This window comes from Nannospalax galili, unplaced genomic scaffold, assembly GCF_000622305.1.
Source record: "Nannospalax galili isolate Female #2095 unplaced genomic scaffold, S.galili_v1.0 scaffold2819, whole genome shotgun sequence".
NCBI classification, from domain to species: domain Eukaryota; kingdom Metazoa; phylum Chordata; class Mammalia; order Rodentia; family Spalacidae; genus Nannospalax; species Nannospalax galili.
In genome coordinates, this window is record NW_008342002.1 from 480,856 (window position 1) to 499,573 (window position 18,718).

The 18,718-nt window shown below is 40.7% G+C and overlaps 1 protein-coding gene across 8 annotated transcripts in view; it reads left to right on the forward strand.

The window, feature by feature from the left end:
- The window catches only part of March8 (membrane associated ring-CH-type finger 8), a 105,441-nt gene that overhangs the window by 30,286 nt on the left and 56,437 nt on the right, over window positions 1-18,718 (forward strand). For 7 of the 8 annotated variants that reach the window (XM_029565741.1, XM_029565738.1, XM_029565739.1 and 4 more), the window contains one exon: window positions 13,402-13,575. The exons of the other annotated variant lie outside the window; for it this stretch is intronic. Coding sequence is in view for 6 of the 7 variants with exons in the window: in XM_029565738.1 (XP_029421598.1) it covers window positions 13,480-13,575 (96 nt within the window). In the remaining variant the exon portion in view is untranslated. The remainder of the gene's footprint in view (window positions 1-13,401; window positions 13,576-18,718) is intronic. 8 annotated transcript variants of the gene reach the window in all.

The following is an 18,718-nucleotide window of genomic DNA, read 5'->3' on the forward strand; positions in this document are numbered from 1 at the left end:
TATGTCTGTTAAACATCCAAGAAGATTAGTTCCACCAGTCTGGTATTTTTAATTACTGTGTGCCATGTAGATAAATCTTGGGCAAAGACTAATTGTTGTCAGATAAAATGAGCACTTTTTAAACAATCATTGTATTTATTTATTTATTTTTATTTATTTATTTATTATTTTTTTTGTCTTTTTGAGACAGGGTCTCCCTGTAGCCCCAGCTGTCCTGGAACTCATTATGTAGACCAGGCCGGCCTTGAACTCACAAAGATCCGCCTGCCTCTGCCTCCCAAGTGCTGGGATTAAAGGCGTGAGCCACCACGCCTGGCTAAACAACCATTTTAAAGTGATTTTAGTTTATTTATTGCCTTATGTATTTGTAACTAGAAATATGTTTTTGGTTAACATTCTGTAGAAGTACAGCTTCTATAAAAGTAACTCGAACTATTTTAGATATGCTAGAACAAACCGAATGGATTCTGGGTGTGTCTGACCCAGGCTACCCCTATTGTACCTCTGAGTTGCTGAACACTGACCATGAAGCGTGTATGGCAGGAAATCCTTGACATCTGTCACTCCCCGCCCCCAATGTGGGATCAAAGCAGACCAACCCACACAGATCTCATCCCATGGATGAGGGACAGTTGACATCAAACCACCTGATGGTTAAACAGCAGTGCCTTCAGAGAATATTGTTCAGAGATAGGAAGTGGTCAGAATCAAAACGAAGTCATGCTGGGCATGGTATTTCTTGCCCATTATCCTGGCACTTGGGAGCCTCAAGCAGAATGACCCTGAGATTGAGGCCTGGGCTTCATAGTGAGACCTTGTGTCACATCAGCAAAAGAATAGAGTTGTTCATGCCAGGCTTCTGAAAGCAGCTAAAGTCTAGAGGTTCTGGACAAAAGGGTCTTCTGCACAATTATCTGACATTGACCGAACATTTGTATTCTAGCTTTGGTTCCTATTTACATTCTGCTTATGTCATTTGCTTCAGATACAGGGACATTTCACCTAATACTGAAGTGTTAAAACTGGGAAATGTTGTCATTGGGCTGGAGAGAGTTACTATGGTGAACAAAATGCTGTGTGATCCCTGTCATAGGGAGGCATTTATAGACCAGTTCAAGCTGGATGAGATTTTACTTGTCTGTTGTCTTAGCTCCTGGAGAGGCTGAGGTCAGTAGGCCATTTGAACCCGGTAAGTAGTCTGAGGCCCCACTGGGCAACAAAACAATTCAAAATGTAAAGTCTCAACTGTTAACAATTACCGGTGATGTGGAGGTTTTTCAGTAATAGCATGAAAACCTATAAATGTGAAATTTTCTCCCTGAAGATGGTCAAAGGCTTAAGAAAGAGTTAATTAGATGATGAAGGCAAGGGAGACCATCGTAGGCAGAGACTAGCAGGTTATAAAGGCCATTTGGTGGCCACTGGGGGGAACCCTCAAGGAACTAAGAGAATACCCATGTTGCTTGACCATAGATGGGGAGGGTGCTGCAAACAAAAGATCAAACCAAAAAGCTTGTCCTTGGGTTAAGCAAGTATGTTGACATGTAATTTAGATATCATAAAGTCTACCCATTTGTGTACCGTTCCCTGAAGTTAGTATGTTTAAACTTACTATGAAGCTATCATTCTAATCCGGTTTGCTACTTTTCTATTGCCCCCATTTATACCAGAGCCTGTTCCTTCCTCAAGAGCAGGGAATCCTTCGTCTGCTTTGTCTCTTTGAATTTGCCTTTGGAAGATAATTTGTAAAAATAAAATCATGCGTAATTTCTCACATCGGACTTTGCGGTTTTTGTAGGGTCCCGTGTAGTCAGGCCTCATACTTTGCGGTTTTTGTAGGGTCCCATGTAGTCAGGCCTCATACTTTGCGGTTTTTGTAGGGTCCCGTGTAGTCAGGGCTCATACTTTGCGGTTTTTTTAGGGTCCCGTGTAGTCAGGCCTCACACTTTGCGGTTTTTGTAGGGTCCCGTGTAGTCAGGCCTCACACTTTGCAGTTTTTGTAGGGTCCCATGTAGTCAGGCCTCACACTTTGTGGTTTTTGTAGGGTCCCGTGTAGTCAGGCCTCACACTTTGCGGTTTTTGTAGGGTCTCGTGTCGTCAGGCCTCACGCTTGCCTTGTAGCCTTGAGCTTCTCTTCCTCCACCTTCCAGGTGCTGAATTGCAGGCATGTGCCACCATGTCAGTTTCCTTTATTCAGTGCAGGGATCAGACCCTGGGCTTCATGCATGCTGGGTAAGCGCTTTACCAACTAAGCTACATCCGCAGCCCTGCCTTTCTCCTTCTTGATTTCTTTTCTTATTTTACTCTAGAGTATATATTCCAGGAGTTTCTTTTCTAAAAAGTGCTTGGGGCAACGATTTTCAGCTTCTCCACACACTAGTGTTCTCTCCTCCCTGCCTCTGTCCTGTCTTCTGTGGTGCTGTGGAGTGGTCTGGCTTCACTTTGACTTACAGCCAGCCCTTTGCCACATCTCCTTTAGGACGATTTCTTTTCTTATTTCTTGATTCTTTTCTTATTTTACTCTAGAGTATATATTCCAGGAGTTTCTTTTCTAAAAAGTGCTTGGGGCAACGATTTTCAGCTTCTCCACACACCAGTGTTCTCTCCTCCCTGCCTCTGTCCTGTCTTCTGTGGTGCTGTGGAGTGGTCTGGCTTCACTTTGACTTACAGCCAGCCCTTTGCCACATCTCCTTTAGGACGATTTCTTTTCTTATTTCTTGATTCTTTTCTTATTTTACTCTAGAGTATATATTCCAGGAGTTTCTTTTCTAAAAAGTGCTTGGGGCAACGATTTTCAGCTTCTCCACACACCAGTGTTCTCTCCTCCCTGCCTCTGTCCTGTCTTCTGTGGTGCTGTGGAGTGGTCTGGCTTCACTTTGACTTACAGCCAGCCCTTTGCCACATCTCCTTTAGGACGATTTCTCTTTATATTGACTATCTTAGAACTTTATGATAATACTCTGATGTGTACTTCTTACTGTTTGAATTCATTTTACCAAGTACTGAGTGGGCCTTTCAGTTTGGGGACTTGTTTCTTTTTGTTGTTGGGTTTCTTGAATCATTTTAGATTATTTCTATCCTGCATCCATCAGTCTGCGCTCTCATTTTTAAAATGTATTTTTTGTACTTGTCTGGAAAGATGAGAGGAGCATGGAGTAAAGTTCTGTGCTGACATGGGAGTTCATCATTGTGCGTCATTTGGCTCTATTGACTACTCGTCACTGATTCAAGACTTGAGAAGGAGAGGATCAAATTCTGTAGGGAGAAGCCAGGATAACAGTGAGGCCCCTTCGGAGCCAGTGAGAAGAGGCACAAAGAGCTTGCAGGTACACTCCCAGAGCTGGGGAGCCCTCCTCTTTGCATCACTTGCAGTAATGAACTGATTGGAGCCTGGGGATAAGCTTGTAGGCCTGCTGGAAGGAAACCAAGGAACTTGTCAGTCAGTACTGTTTAAACACCAGCAGTGCCTGACGCTCACTGCTAGAACTTAGGTATGTGAGGTACATGGGCTTTCCAGAGAACAATCCTTTCTCCTCTAGTACAAAGCAGACTTGTACACCATTTTGGAATAAGAGGTTTCTTACAAATCATGAATAAGAGAAGAATGCATTTATGAATAGCCCTTGTTCATTATATTCTGTGTTGTAAAGGACTATGGTTCCTGACACAGCTATGTTCTAGCATAGCCCAGGGACACACATAGTGAAAAAAAGGACACGTAAACAACAGACAGCTTTGTAAGCACTGGACAAATGCTCAGATTTGTGGACAGTGGGCAAATACGTACTAACTTCCCATTGTGTGCATGTTGTAACGCCCAGTTTCTCCTTGCTGGTAAAGTTCATGTTCTGAGTTTCTTTAGGAAGGCTGTTCGCTTGCAGCTGTATTTTGTGTAAACCGGAATAGTGTGGTATGACAGTAATGACCATTGTATCCTGAGACCGTGCCTTCCAACTTCATTTGTAGGCCTGCATTCTCTGAGGCTGCCACGAGTGTATTCCTCACAAAACGACTCCTTTCTTGACTGCTTACCTCCATGATTACATGCTGACTGCTGCCAGCCTATGAAGAATAACTCAGATCTTAACTTTATTTAAGACTATACTTTAATTTTAAAACCGATTTATTATTATTAAAACCTTGGAAGGCAAAGAAAAATTATTTGTTGCATCATTTAACTGCTGTTTGCATTTTGTGCCTTTCTGGGATTTTTGCCCATGTGTATAATTTAAAAAATTTGCTTTTAATACAGTTATGTTTTTCTGTTGCATATAATGACCATATAAAATTCCTTGGATCATACAAGTATCACAATTTACATAATTAATTCACCTAATAAGTTGACTTAATTTGAGAAGAAACTGGGGGGGGATGTTCTTTGTTGTAAATAATATGGATCCATTTGCATATTTTCTTTTTGTTTTGTTTGTTTGTTATTGTTTTTGTTTTTTCTTATTTTCTTACAGTAAGCTTTCCAAGTGTGATCCCAAGGATTTTTGAACCATGTTGATCACATTTCCCTGGTGGCCATATAGGTTTATGGTGCTGCTAGACGGGTACAAGGTCCAAGCTCAGCATGGTGGTCACTGACAGGTTTTGCTCTATTTAATATTTATTTATTTATTTATTTATTTATTTATTTATTTATTTACTTATTTATTTTTAAGTTCACTTACTTTGTGCATGAGTGTGTGCATATGTGTGCGTGTGTGTGAACTGTGTCAGTACACATGTGCCATGTCCCATGTGTAAAGATAAGAGCACACCTTCGAGGAGTCGGTGCTCTCCTCCCCTTTGAGGCTGTCCGTCTTGCTGCTGCACACCCAGGCTAGCTGGCCTGTGAGCTCCTGGCAGATTCTTCTGTGTGTATCTTCCTTCTCACTGTAGGAGTGCTGGGGTTACAGATGCTCACTGCCACATCTGGCTTTTCACATGGTTTTGCATGACAAGTGTCGTTACCTGCTGATCCACCTTCTGGCTCAGTTTTGCTCTAATTTTGTAGAATTTTAGTAAAAGGAAAAAATTACAGTTGCCTCCCTTGTTCTTATGTCAGTGACCCGTGCTTGGTTCATAAGCTCTGCACAGTTGTGTGTGATGTGCCTCTTCTGTCCCCTCCCATCTGTCTGTCAGGGCTTAGCATTTTTCCTAAATTACTTGGCTGGGTGTTGTGGCACAAGCCTATAATCCCAGTACTCCCAGGAGGCAGTCATGAGAATTACCACAAATTTGAGGCCAGTCTGGTCTGCCTAGTGAGTTCTAGGCCAGTCAGGACTATGTAGTGAAACTGGGGATAAAAGACAAACAAAAACATTTCTATATATAAAAATGATCTTTCCAGTGTACTACGCATTTTCCAGTCTTTTGTTTTCTCATTTATTAGTTTTGGTTTTTATTTATGGAGTCAGAGCTACAAGCCTTTTTGCTATATAATTTTTGTTTAAAAATGTTAATTCTAGACTTAGGCATTCTCTATTTGAGTTCACACTCAACTAACATACTCATTTGTAGTTGAATTTCGTATTTTCCTCTCTCTCTCTCTCTTTCTCTCTCTCTCTTTCTCTCTCTCTCTCATTGTATATGTTTACATTGAACCCTTACATCCGTCAGAACTTATTTACTTGAATTTTTTGCATTGACTTGTTTTGTTTTTATGTGTGTGTACATTTGCATACATCTGTTGAGGTCAGAGGACAACTTGTGGACTCAGTTCTCTGCGTCATCACAAGTTCAGGGATTGAACTCAGATCATCAGGCCTGGCAACAAGTGCCTTAGCCCACTGAATCATTCCCTGGCCCCCATCAGAATTGATTTTGATGAGCAAAGAGTGTGAGTCTTGATTGAAACTTTTTCCTTTCTGGATTATAAGTTATCTCACCACCATTAACTGACTCACAGCCCCTTCTATAACTTTAGGGTCCTTTTGTTGGTTGTTAACATTGCTGTACAGTTCAGTCGCTGATCTTGTTAAAATCTTGTACCTGTTCCTTTCTGTTTACTAATGATTACCTTACGGTACTTAAATACTTAGTAGAACCCATCTTCTTATTGTTTCTTTCCCATAAATTTTATTTAATTATATTATTATTATGCATAATTTTAGGATTATTGTTTCATGTGGTGTCTTCCTTATACCTTGATTGGGTGACATTAAGTATATGCATACCTTTGTTATAGTAACTAAATATACTCCAAAGTCACTGGTTTTCATTGAAAATTCTTAATAACTTTGACATCATCTGTCTGGGTTTTTTGTTTTGTTGATATACAAGGTCAGTAACGTTCGTGTATATATTTTTTACAGTGGAATGTATTACTGATAGTTATTTTTGAGACAGGGTCTCATGTATCCCAGGTCGACCTCAAACTTACTGTATAGCCAAGGGTCACCTTGTATTTCCCATTCTCCTGTCTCTACTTTCATAGTGCTGGGATTATGGGTATGTGCCACCAGACCTGATTTATGTGCTACTGTGATAGCAGGGATCTGCATGCTAGGAAAGCAGTCTACCTAATGAGCTGCATTCTCAGCCTATATTACTTATTTTTATGAAAATATTTATATCTTTAAAATGGTATCAGTAATTCTTAGAAAAATTTTTTTTAGTTTCGTTAAAATATTTGCATGTTTTGCCGGGTATGATAAATTTTGATTTGAGATGTTACCAGGGACTCTCCCTTGCTGCTTTCTAAAAGACCTTGAGAGTCTTTATTGATGGTGGATTTCATCGTTTGTGTGTAGCACCTGATGATATGAATGACCGACTATGCAGCTGTTCCTTGGAAAGCAGATTTATTCCTATGTGTTCAGGTATTAGGAAAATGTGGCTGGTTCCTAATCTGTATTGTGAACCTACATTGAGTTTCCCACAGACTCAGTGTGTCTGCACCGAGCTCACCCCTTGCATGTCCTGCTTTGTGCATCTTTTTCCTAGCACGTAGAAACAAGGGAATGGAGGGAGAGTGGGGTTCTGCTAGAACCTGGTACCTTGAGAAAAGGGTGAATAGAGGGAGACGGGGGGGGGACCCTTTCTGGAGTGACTTAAGGAGGCTGATACTGGCATTGTCTTCTGGCTTCCGCATTGCCGTTTGTATTTGTTCATACCCTTGTTAGAATGAACACAGTCTTGCATTTGCCTTGACCATCTGGGAAGCACATAGAATAGTCTGATTGATAAGCCATAAACCATGCCTGTTGGTTTCATGGCCAGGCCTTCTTACTGCTTCTGCTTGGGGTACTGTTATTTTTGCCTCTCTGCCTAGAGGTCCTAAATAAATGGCAGAAAGGATTAGATTTTTTTTATGATTTTTGTCTCTGTTTTATGATTTTTCTACTAGACTGAAGTAGGAAGGGGTATAAACTAGTGCTGGAAAGACAAGAGCAAGCCAACAGGCTTTTGTGGTGCCTGGAAAAGCCTGCTGGTTGGTGTTCTGTGCAGAGCCCTGTGTGTATGCACATGGAAGTAATCTTACTTGATCATCACAGTAAACGTCTGAATTGATTAGCGGTTATTACCCTTGTCTTTTACGCACAAGGAATGAAAGTTTAAAAATTCATCATTTTGCTTAACCTCACACCACTAGTGCCCCAACTTGAACTCCATCGCTGTTCGCTGGTTTGTCCCGTTTCCGTTGTTCTTCTCCAAAGTGGAAAGGAAAGAGCAGTGGCCATGCACAGGCCCTTTGATAAATTAGTCAGAGGAAGCACAAAGGAAAAGTAAACGTGTTTTCCTTAGTCCACTTATCTCTCCATGTTGAAATATAGTTTAGATGCATTACAATTCACTGACTTAAAGTGTATGTATTTCTATGGCTTTTGATATGCTCAAGGGTTATGAGACACCATCATAGACGTTTTTAGAACATTTTCGTTAAAGAGAAATCCTTTTAGCAGTCACCCCCTAACTTTATCCAATCCCACCCCAGCCCTTGATTCCCAACAGTCTACTTTTTCCTGTGTAGATTTACCCACTTTGGACATTTCACACCCATGCTGACTTATAATACACAGCCCCTTATGATTGCTTCTTTCACTTCATACTTTGTCAAGGCTCATTCTTACTCTAATACGTACCGGTGCTTTATTTTTTACTGATGAGTGTGGTTCCACTGAATGGATGTGCTCTAGTTTGTTTACCTCCTTGTCAGCTGGAAGACAGATTTATTTCTGCTCTGTGCCTGTTACAGACACAGTATCATGAATATTCATGAACATAGTTTGGGCAGTGTTTATGAATAAGGTAGATCTTCCATTTCTTTTGAATGTGTTTGCTGTAGATGTGAAATTGCTGGATCGTATGGTGCGTATTTATTATCCCGAGGTAGCAGCTGCATAGTTTCCACCACCAGTGTATGAAGGTGTTGATATCCTTGCCACACTCCTTCCTAAATTGTCAATTAGGAACACAATTAACGGCTTGATTCGCCTTTTCCTGATGACTAATAATTTTGAGCAGCATTTTTTACTGGGATACCTGTCTTCTTGTTATTGCATTTTGAGAATTATTTGTGTATTCCAGATCCATGATCTTTGCTAGATATATGATTGTCAGAGATTATCTTCTATTTTGTGAATGTTCATGTCTCCCTCCTTCCCTTCTTCTCCCCTTCTTGAGTTTTGTTTCTTTTGAGAATGGATCTCACTGTGAAAGCCCGTGCTGGCCTTGAACTCATGATCCCCTGCCTCAGCACTCCTGAGTTCTGCGAGTTCAGCCCTCTTTTTATTTTTACCTTTCCTTTTTTTCTTTTCTTATTCCCTTCCTTTTTTTGGGTGGGGGGCAATTGTGGGTGTTAAGTCCAGGGCCTTGCACATACTGTGCAAGCGCTGTGCTGTCCCCATCAGCCTCTCTTTTCACTTTCTTAATGGTGCCTTTTGAAGCACAAAAAATTTCATTTTGACAATGTCGTGTTTTTCTTGTTTCTTATTATGAGGGAAGATCCAGAGTAATTCTTCTGCATGAATTGGCTGGCACTTGCCTGGCACTGCTCATTGAAAACTGCATTCTTTCCCCCATGGGCTCTTGTTGTCGTGCTGTTCTAAGTCAGTTGACCATAGGTACAGGAGGTTATTTCTGAACTCCTTAATTTTATTTTGTTGATCTGAAAATCTGTGTTTCAATACCACTGCTGTGATTACTGCTCCTTGTAGTAAACTTTGAAACTGGGGAATGTGAGTCCTCAAAGTTGTTCAGAGTTGTTCTTTTTCAAGGCTGTTTTACCAGTTCCCAGTTTCTTGAATTTTCATTTATATTTTGGAACCCGTTTGTGAAATTTGTGCCAAAACATCAGCCTAGATTTTGATAGTGGTAGATGAATTGGAAGAAAATTCTCCCCTCAGTTTTCTGTGTGATGGAGATCAAGAGGCAAATGCCTTGCTAATGCTAAGCATTCTACTACCAAGTTGCATCCCCTGACTGAGCCACTTATCGTATGATCCATTTCTCCCTCCTGACCCAAACAACCATCTTTGGCCATCCAGTACCTCTAGATGTGGGTGTTAATTTCCACTGTGTTGTTGTGCACGTTAGCACTGGTGGAACTGAAGTCCATCTCTACATTGTCCAGCATAGTGCCAAGGATGAACTGTTTTTCATTCAAGATGAATTGAATTGATATAAAATAAATACCTAATTTATTTTTCACATGAATCTTTGCATAAATAGTGACATTGTCTGTTTTATGGGTTGTTTATAAACTTATGTTTCTCCTAAATAGTCCTGCTTCTGGCAAACTACAGATGTGTTCCCTGAAGGTGGTGGTACATGTCCGAAGAATAGTGGGCATGCCATGAGGAAGGAGACCCTTCAAAGCTGAAAGCATTTTAACTCTCCTGGTTTGTTCTTTATAGTGTAGGAAGTCTTTCCTAGGCTTGTTATGGGCATATACCAATGAGGTAATAATAGTGATTATATCAGAAGCAGATTATACCTGTTGACATAATAGGTGGTAGGGCTCTGGACATGTCCAATTTGACTATTCCAAAAAGCCACATGGGGTTTGTTATCTGTACCAGAGGACTTTGATGCCTTAGTAATGAAAACACTGCTCACTCCCGACCATTGTGATATCCCAGAGTGTAAGCAATTCAGCAGTTTTACCTGTTGTGTGGTGTGATGTGCTTGATTATAAACATGCAGGCCATTTGCAGGGCACAGTGTTCATCTGTACCAGCTTCATCAAGGCCCCAGGTAGTAGGTTATATATAATGTCTAGACACTATTACCTACTCACCTATTATAAAACTAGATTTTCTTTTTTTAAAGATTTATTTTTATTTTGGATTATGTATATATGTGTGGGTATATGCACATAGGAGTGCAGGTGCCTGCAGATTCCAGAGAGGGCATTGGATCCCCTGGAACTGGAGTTGCCCCAAAGTAGAGTCTCTAAAACAATGCTCCTGTAGCTCATTTTCTTGTATGTGTTGATATCTGACAGTTCCTTGTTCTTTTCTGTTGCTTGTTGATTTGATTTGTGTGAAGGAATCCACTGTGTGAGTCCTGCTGATCTGCTTGGTTAAAGGTACTAGAAGGCTTGGGAACAGCCTCGCCAACACCTTTGTTCCAGGGCAGAGTTGAGAGAAGCAGAGTAAATCTGTCAGATGTGGCCTTAGGGTGGTCAGGTCCTGTTGTTTGTCCTCTCTGCCCACCCAGTACATGGTTAATAAACCAGGACCCCCAAATTAAGATACATTCTTTTGGTTTAGGGTTCTGTACTTTAACATTCAGCAGCATTATGAAACATTAATATTAAAAATCATATAAGTAATTTGTTTTGTATAGAGATGGATCTCTGGGATCAGCAAGGAAAGAAAAGGCACACAATTTGATTACTAGAGACTCTGGAGAGTGTAGGGCAACAAGCAGAAATGAGCAAGTGTCATTTAAGACGGCCTGTGTAGACACTGTGATTTAACGAGAGGCAGGTTGCCTTCTTAGGGGTCTCAGGAATGTCCACGATGCACCTCCATCTTCCCTGAGAAACACTTGCCAAACTGTTAGGTCATGGGTCAAATCAAGCCTGCCACCAGTGTTTTAAGTTTTGTTGGTATGTGCTGTCTTAGTTCATTTTGTCTCACCATAGCAGAGTGGGTACTTTATAAATAAAAAGATTATTAGGTCACAGATCTGAAGACCCACGAGCATAGCACTGGCACTGGCTTCTGGCGAGGTCCTCTTACTATGTTTTAAATGCCAATCACAGGATTGGGTACAGAACAGTGGGAGAGAAGGAACGAGAACAGTGTATCATGTGGCAAGAAAGAAAGCAAGGAAACCAAATTTGCTTTTCTAACAGCATGATCTTGAGTTAACTACAGAGACTAACTCCTGCAAGGAGAACATCAGTCCCTCTTAAAGACCTAATCATTATAAGAACAGGAGGGTGGAAATGGCTAGGCAGTTAGGGTAAAAAGACCCCAAAGAAATGTAGCCAGTTTCTTGGCTAAAAGTCAAAATGTCCTTGATTGCCTCACGCTGATTCCCTGTTCAGCATGGAAGAAGCCAGAGTGGACTGTGTCTTGACTCCCTATTGGCAATTTGGGTAACCTCTTCAGAGGATGGTGTGATAAGAATAGGAGGCAGGAATTGGCTAGGCAGTTAGGGTAAACAGACCCCAAAGAAAAGTAGCCAGTTTCTTGGCTAAAACTCACAACGTCCTTGGGCCTCTTAGCAATATACTCCTTTTCCAAAGGCCAAAAGTGTTCAAAGTGTTTTGGAGCTTATATCTAATCCTTAAAATTTTTTAGGGTTACCTCTTCAGAGGGGGGAATGTTGGAGGGGAGGGAGTGGGCAGAGATTTGATCAAAACACCATATATGCATGTGTGAAATTCTCAATAAAGGTTTTGTAAAAATTAAAAAAAAAATAATGTTCATCCCTAAATTCCAGGGAAAACAATGTATCAAGTCCTAGAATATGCTTTATTCCATACTATCTGTGGTGATTTGAATGAGAATGCCCCCATAGGCTCCAATATTTAAGCATTTTTGTCCCCAGTTGGTGGCACTGTTTTGGGAGGTCTTAGTAGGTGTGGCCATGATGGAGGAAGCATGTCACTGGGGGCGGGCTTGGAGAATTCTTAAGCCTTGCTGGATCTTGAGTTTCATTCTTGCTTCCTGTGCCTGCTTGAAGATGTGAGAGCTTAACTTCTGCTCCTCCTCCAGCCACCTCTGCCACTATACCTCCCCCTCCCAATGACTCTTGCCCCTTTGAAACCACAAGCTCAAATAAAGTCTTCCTTTTATAAGTTAAAAAAAAAAAAAGACCTAATCATTATCCTGAATGCCTCACGACCTAACTAATGTTGCACTGGGGACCAAACTTGTAGCACATGAAGCTTTAGGGACAAGCCATATCCAGGCCATAGCATGCAAATTCTTATTCATTTGCTTAGTCCATGGCTGCTTTCACTCTGCCTGGCAGTTAAGTAGGTAGAGCAGATTGAGCTTACAGGGCCTTAAATGTTTATCTTGCCCTTTATAGGAAAAGTTTGCTAACAGCTGGTTTAGTCTGGACATTTAGAAGGATGTGCATGAATCATAGATACCTTGAGTTTTAGACTTCTTCCTCCGGTCTCGCCACTATGTCAATTCAAGGTCAATAGAATTTTCTTTATTTATTTACTTGTTTATTTACTTTAAGCTTCATACTGAGGACTGAACTCAGATTAGGTATGATAGACAGGTACTGTGCCACTGCGCTGTGAGCCCAGCCCCAAGGACAGCAATGAATATTTTTTGTTTGTTTATTTCATTTTGTGTTCAGTGTGTATCTGCTTGGTTTTCATGGGTTTTTGTTTTGTTTTGTTTTGTTTTTTTGCTTATTTGTTCTTGGTTTTTGGTTTGTTTCTTTCTTTTGTAACAGACAGATATTATGTGGCTCAGGCTAGCTTCAAACTTGCAATCCTGCCAAGGTCATCAGTTTTAAGGAAAGATCAGTATATGAGATTCGAGGTTTAAATCCCAGGAATGCACACACACAAATATAAAAATTCTTACTTATGAACAAAAGTTTAGCTTCAAAAATAATATGATAATGAGACATTGATGTTTAACTTAGGTGGACAACAGAAGGCTAATCTATGACTATTTGCAAACCTGATCCACTACCTTCCTCCAATGTTCTTATTTTATTACAAGAGACAAAGGTAGGGAGCAGGGTGAATGTGATCAAAATATCGCATGAAATTCTCAAAGAAGAAATAAAAAATATTATTTAAGAAAAACAGCAAAGGAATAAATGTTGCAGTCTTTCCCTAGTCATTTTCTATCACTTTTAAAGACCAAGCATTTGTCATTGTAACTTACTCAAAGCTCAGTGTGGATATAAGGTAAAGTACTGCTTTTACTGTTGGAAGTTAGATAAGCATTTTAGTTCAGTCATGTTTCTCTTCATTTCTCCCAGCTTGAAGTCCATGGCCCAAAATGACTCTACTAGTGGAGACTCACTTCCATAAAGAAGGAGGCCAGTCCGGAGGCTGGGATGAGCATGCCACTGCATCAGACCTGTGCCACATGTTCTCAGGATGCCACTGCTGCTCACAGAAGCAAGACTCAAGAAAAGGATCAGGAAGAGCAGGTAGAGGAGAATACCTCGTGAGGTTCATCATCCTGCCATCACAGGCTCTGACCAAATATTTGACCAGCAGCAAGTTAAGGAGGGAAGGGTTTATTTTGTTTCACATTTGAGGCCAGATTCCATCTTAGTGAGGAAGGTGGGCAGGAGTGTGAGGCAGCGAGTCACAGTGCACCCACAGGAAGCAGAGGGGAGTGCTGACGCACAGCTCTCATCCTCCTCTTTATTCTTAGGATGGGTTGTCCCACCTCAGTTAACGCGGTCTTCATCACAGATAAGCCTGGAGGTTTTTCTGCAAGGTGATTCTAGATCTGTCAGCTTGACAGACTGTATCAACCACCCATTTTAACCATCACAAATATATTTTTTAATTTCATTAACTATGATCTAGAATAATGCCTGAGCTCTAAAAGATAAGAGTTTTCTCTGGTAATATACTAGTGAGCACACAAGTACTTGTGTTTAGAAGAGATGGTCTTGTGGTACGTTTTTAGGTTTTCAGATTTGGGTATAAACTTAGCTTATAAATGGTAAATGTCTGATTTATCTGTTTGCTAACACTCTTCGATTATTTCTCATAAATTTCTAAGATGAAGTTCTTTAGATTCTCCAAACAAGATGCATAGAATAATTGTATCTGAGCAAAAATTTCAGAGTATTTTACTCGATGCCAGGGGTCCTTATGTTCACAGTTATTGCCACAGACCTGTCTCCATTTCTGTGCTGCTGGTGATCTAACTTGAAAGTTAAATATACACTAGTCTGATAAGGTCAGTAATGAGAGATTTCAGGACTAATAGAAGCCCAGCGGGTCAGGAAAGGCTTCCTGGAGAAAGCTGACATTTATGTGGAGAGGGGACAAGGAGAAGGTAGAGAGACCCAGGTTGAGGAAGTGTTGTGTGCTGAGTACTCAGTGTTAGAGCAATCAGAGCCTGAGAATATTGAAGTAGGCTAATAGGAACAGAGAGGCTGGATTGGGTAGTATGATAGAAGAGTTTAGAAAAGTTAATAGGAAGTTATTTTAAGTTTGGATTTATTTTTACACAAAATGATCAAATTGTTGTAAGGGGACTGGAAAGACGGCTCAGTGGTTAAGAGCACTGGCTGCTCATGCAGAGGACCCATGTTTGGTTCCAGCACCCACATAGTGGCTAACAACTGTCCATAACTCCAGTTCCAGGGAAATCTGATGTCCTCTTCTGACCTCTGTGAACACTGCATGACTTGGGCACACTTATATACATGCAGGCAATAAATACACTCATATATATAAAATAAAAAAATAAAATATCAAATATATTTTTAAAAATTGTTAAAACTTTCCCTGAGGCTGTAGTTTGGAGAACGAATTCAATAAATGGTAGGGTAACTAAGTAGGAGATTATTTAATAGCTTTCTTACTCCAGGCTTACAGTCTTTTTCCATAAAGGGCTAGATAAAAAATACAGTAATATGTTGCTTAACAATGAAAATATGTTCTGGGAAATAAGGTGTTGGATAATTTTGTCATTGTGTAGCACACCGAAGATAGCAAAGGTGTCATGAGATGCTATGGTTCTTCACAGTCTGCTCTTGATATTATGGCACATGACTATATTTTAGATTTTGAGGGCCAATGAGTCATAGCCATTCAGCTCCCCCCGTATAGTGTGAAAACGGTCAAAGACACTGTAGGTATATGGATGTGAACATATTCCAGTAAAACTGCCGCCTCAAAACCAGGTTTCGGCTCAGATTTAGTACATAAGCCATGCCTGTGGATCTTTGGCGTATGAAAAAGATGATGATGGCTTTGTTTAGGATGAGGATAAAGAGGTCAGTGAGATAGATATTTAGTCTGTTAACCTATTGGATTTGGTGAATGCATGTGGGGAAAGACAGGGAAGAATCCAAGATGATTTTTTTTTTAATGTGGAATGTACTTTACAAACGTTTGCTTATTAACACATGTAGCAATTCTATTTCATAATCTTTGTTCAAGAGTTAAATTTTCATTTGAGTCATTATTTATGTGTATGAGTGTATAGCCCTCATGTATGTAAGTGCAGCATGTTTGCAGTACCCGTAGAGGTCAGAAGAAGGTGTCAGATCCCCTGGAACTGGAGTTAGGGATGGTTGTTAGCTGCCTGGTGTGGGTGCTGGAGACTGAACCTGGGTCCTCTATAAGAGCAGCCAATGCTCTTACCTCCTTAGCCATCTCTCCAGTCCCCCAGAAAGAATATTTAAAAAGAAATCTGTCATTTCATAGCTCCTGATGACATGGGCTGCAGAAAATAAAACGCTTTTGTAAATTAAAAGACACCTCTGTATTCTTAGAATTTCATGTGTCTTTCCTGTTCTACCGAGCTTTAGGGAGAAGTGTGGAAAGCATGTGTCACATGCCAGCTGGGGCATTTGAGGTCATAGCTGGATAGAGTACTGGTTTCACGCTTCTCACTTTTTCTCCATCTGCTGAGTATGGGAGACTATCTCAGATGTCTTTGCCGTGTTCTACCAATGAAAGATTTTATCAGTGAAAGAACCTTACTTTAAGGTGCTTCCCTATACCAAGTTGAGGCTTCTGGATCTCTACTCATTGTGGTGTTAAATTTGTACAATAGATGGCTGAAATTTTCTTGTATGCATCTTCTCCAGTTTCTTCACAAAATACCATACACTGGGTGGCTTAAACCACAAACATTTATTTCCCACAGTTCTAGAGGCTGGAAAAATGAGCTCAGGGTTCCCACTTCCTGGCATGTGAACAAGACACTAGGTTTTTTGTGTCTTTTCACCATCATGAGGGCTCCATGCCTCATGATCTGATCTCTGAATAACACATCGAAGATTAGGGTTCCGGCATGGGATTTCAGGTGGGGGTAGATTTAGACACCCTAGTGCTATGTATATGAGTTTATGTACAAGCTTGCTTGAAGTAGCAAAATGGAAAATGTTTGGTATTTTAGGCTAAGAAGGGAGACTCTTTTTGGTCTGTCCCCTACTGTGGATTTTATTACAGGTATATATTCAATCAGTACTTATTGTATTGATCTATTTTGTAGGATGTTAAAGGTTTAAATAAATAGTACCAAGTGTTCTGTTTGTAGAATTGAAGTTTTGTTTAGTATCCGGAAGAGAGAGAAACCCTCCTGTTCCGCCTTCGAGTTAGGAGGACACAGCAGCTTGATATTTTATTAATCATGGTGGTAGGAGTCCCAGCCAGCAGTGGAGCAGCAGCTAAGAGAGCAGCTTGCCAGTCCCAAGAGCTTTGGCAGCAATGGACACAGCACTAAACATGATGATTATAAGTTTCTAGGACTTGAAATGTGATATTAGGATTGGTTGGAAGATAAGTTGTGTGCAGTAGGACCCATTTTCCTTTATCTGCCTTCCCTGGTACAAGTTCAACCCCAAATCTTTAGATGCAGTTTGTGATCTGCCTGTGTTTAGAGGAAGAAATGAGAGGAGAAGCTCCTGCAGAGGCTGTTACCCCTTCTCACCCTCCATGGTTCTGGAACTACAAACATGAGACTCATATTTGCCTTATGTTATACTTAAGGTGAGGTTATGTACAATTCTCTCTATAGCGCACATTGCATGAGTCTATATCTGCCATTCTTCTGTGGAAGGCTAATGACTTTTACATAGCTATCAGTGTGTCTGTGAATGAAGACTGATTTCAGCTGCAGTGACCCAGGGACTACAGTGATCCATGAGCCTTAGGAGGCAGAGGCTTGATGTAGGATAAACACTCTGTAGTCACTTATTCTATGCACGGTAGCCAGTTGTCGATCTCTGTGTTAATCAGCATCTGCTGCATGAGGAATCTTCTCTAGTAAGAGTTGAAAGATGTGTTAATCTATGGGTGTAACAATAAGTTGTTAGGAGTCAGTTTAATAGTATGTCCATTTAGCAGAATAATGGTAGTAGGCTCCCTACGGCCTATGACCTGTCTAAGCACGGGTTCCTAAGTCTGATATCAGTGTCAGATACAGGCTCCATTTGTGAAGTGGACCTTAAATCCAGTTAAAAAGTGATTGGTTATCCCCTTAACTTTGTGCCACTACTGCACCAGTGGGCAAATCTGGCTAGGCCAGTTGTAGCTCCCAGGATTCTCACCTGGGTAAGGTTGATGATTACTTTTCTCTTCTGGTCACATGCATAACACTTCCAGTACTATGAAAGCTAGCCAGTAGAGATGAAGTTTGAAGTCAGCATCAGCTTAATGTCTTCTTGTGTGTTGTATCTATGTAGTGTCTATGTACATCCATGTCATACAGTGCCCACAGAGGTCAGAAGAGGGTATCAAATACCCTGCAACTGGAGCAAAGGATGGTTGTTAACCACCATGTGGTACTGAGAACTGAACCTGGGTCTTCTGCAAGAGTAGACAGTGCTCTTAACCCCTGAGCAATCTCTTCAGCCCTCCAACACTCTCTTCTGACATCTGCAGACATTGCATGACATGGATTCACATACAGACATGCAGACAATACACTCACCCACATAAAATAAAAGTAATAAAATTTTTGAAAAAATTCCTTCTTTCACATTACATTGTTGAGTCTCAATATTGGGCCTACTCTCTTTTACACTACTCCTAGCTTCCTTATAGAGGCATAATTAATTAGATGAAGACTTCAATATGTATCTTCAAAATACTTGTGCAATTAGACATCAGTACGTATGATACCATGGTGTGGCTCCTTGAGTCATCATTTACCTTACCTGTGAGAATGTCAAGACATTAATATTTGATTTGTCACATTCCATTTTCTGTTGCTATAACAGAATACAAGGGATGGGTCATTTATAAAGAAGCTTATTTAGCTCACATTTCTGGAGGCTAGAAAGCTTCTGGTAAGGACCTCCTCAAGTTCCTCATGCATGGCAGAAGAGCCAGGGGGCAAGTGGGTATGAGCAGAGAGAGGCAACTACAGAGAAGGCAGGATTCTGTAACAACCTCTTCCTGTGGTAATGAAGCCATTCTTCTGAAAACCATGTTTAGCCTTTCATGATGGCATAGCCCTCATAAGCAAATACCCAAGGCCCTCCGCCTTTCCATGCCATTGCATTAGGGACCATAGCTCAACACAACTTTTTAGTGGGAACCAACTGTACTCAAACCAAAGTAGCATTCTTAACCTAGAAATAAGGTTTTTTTTTT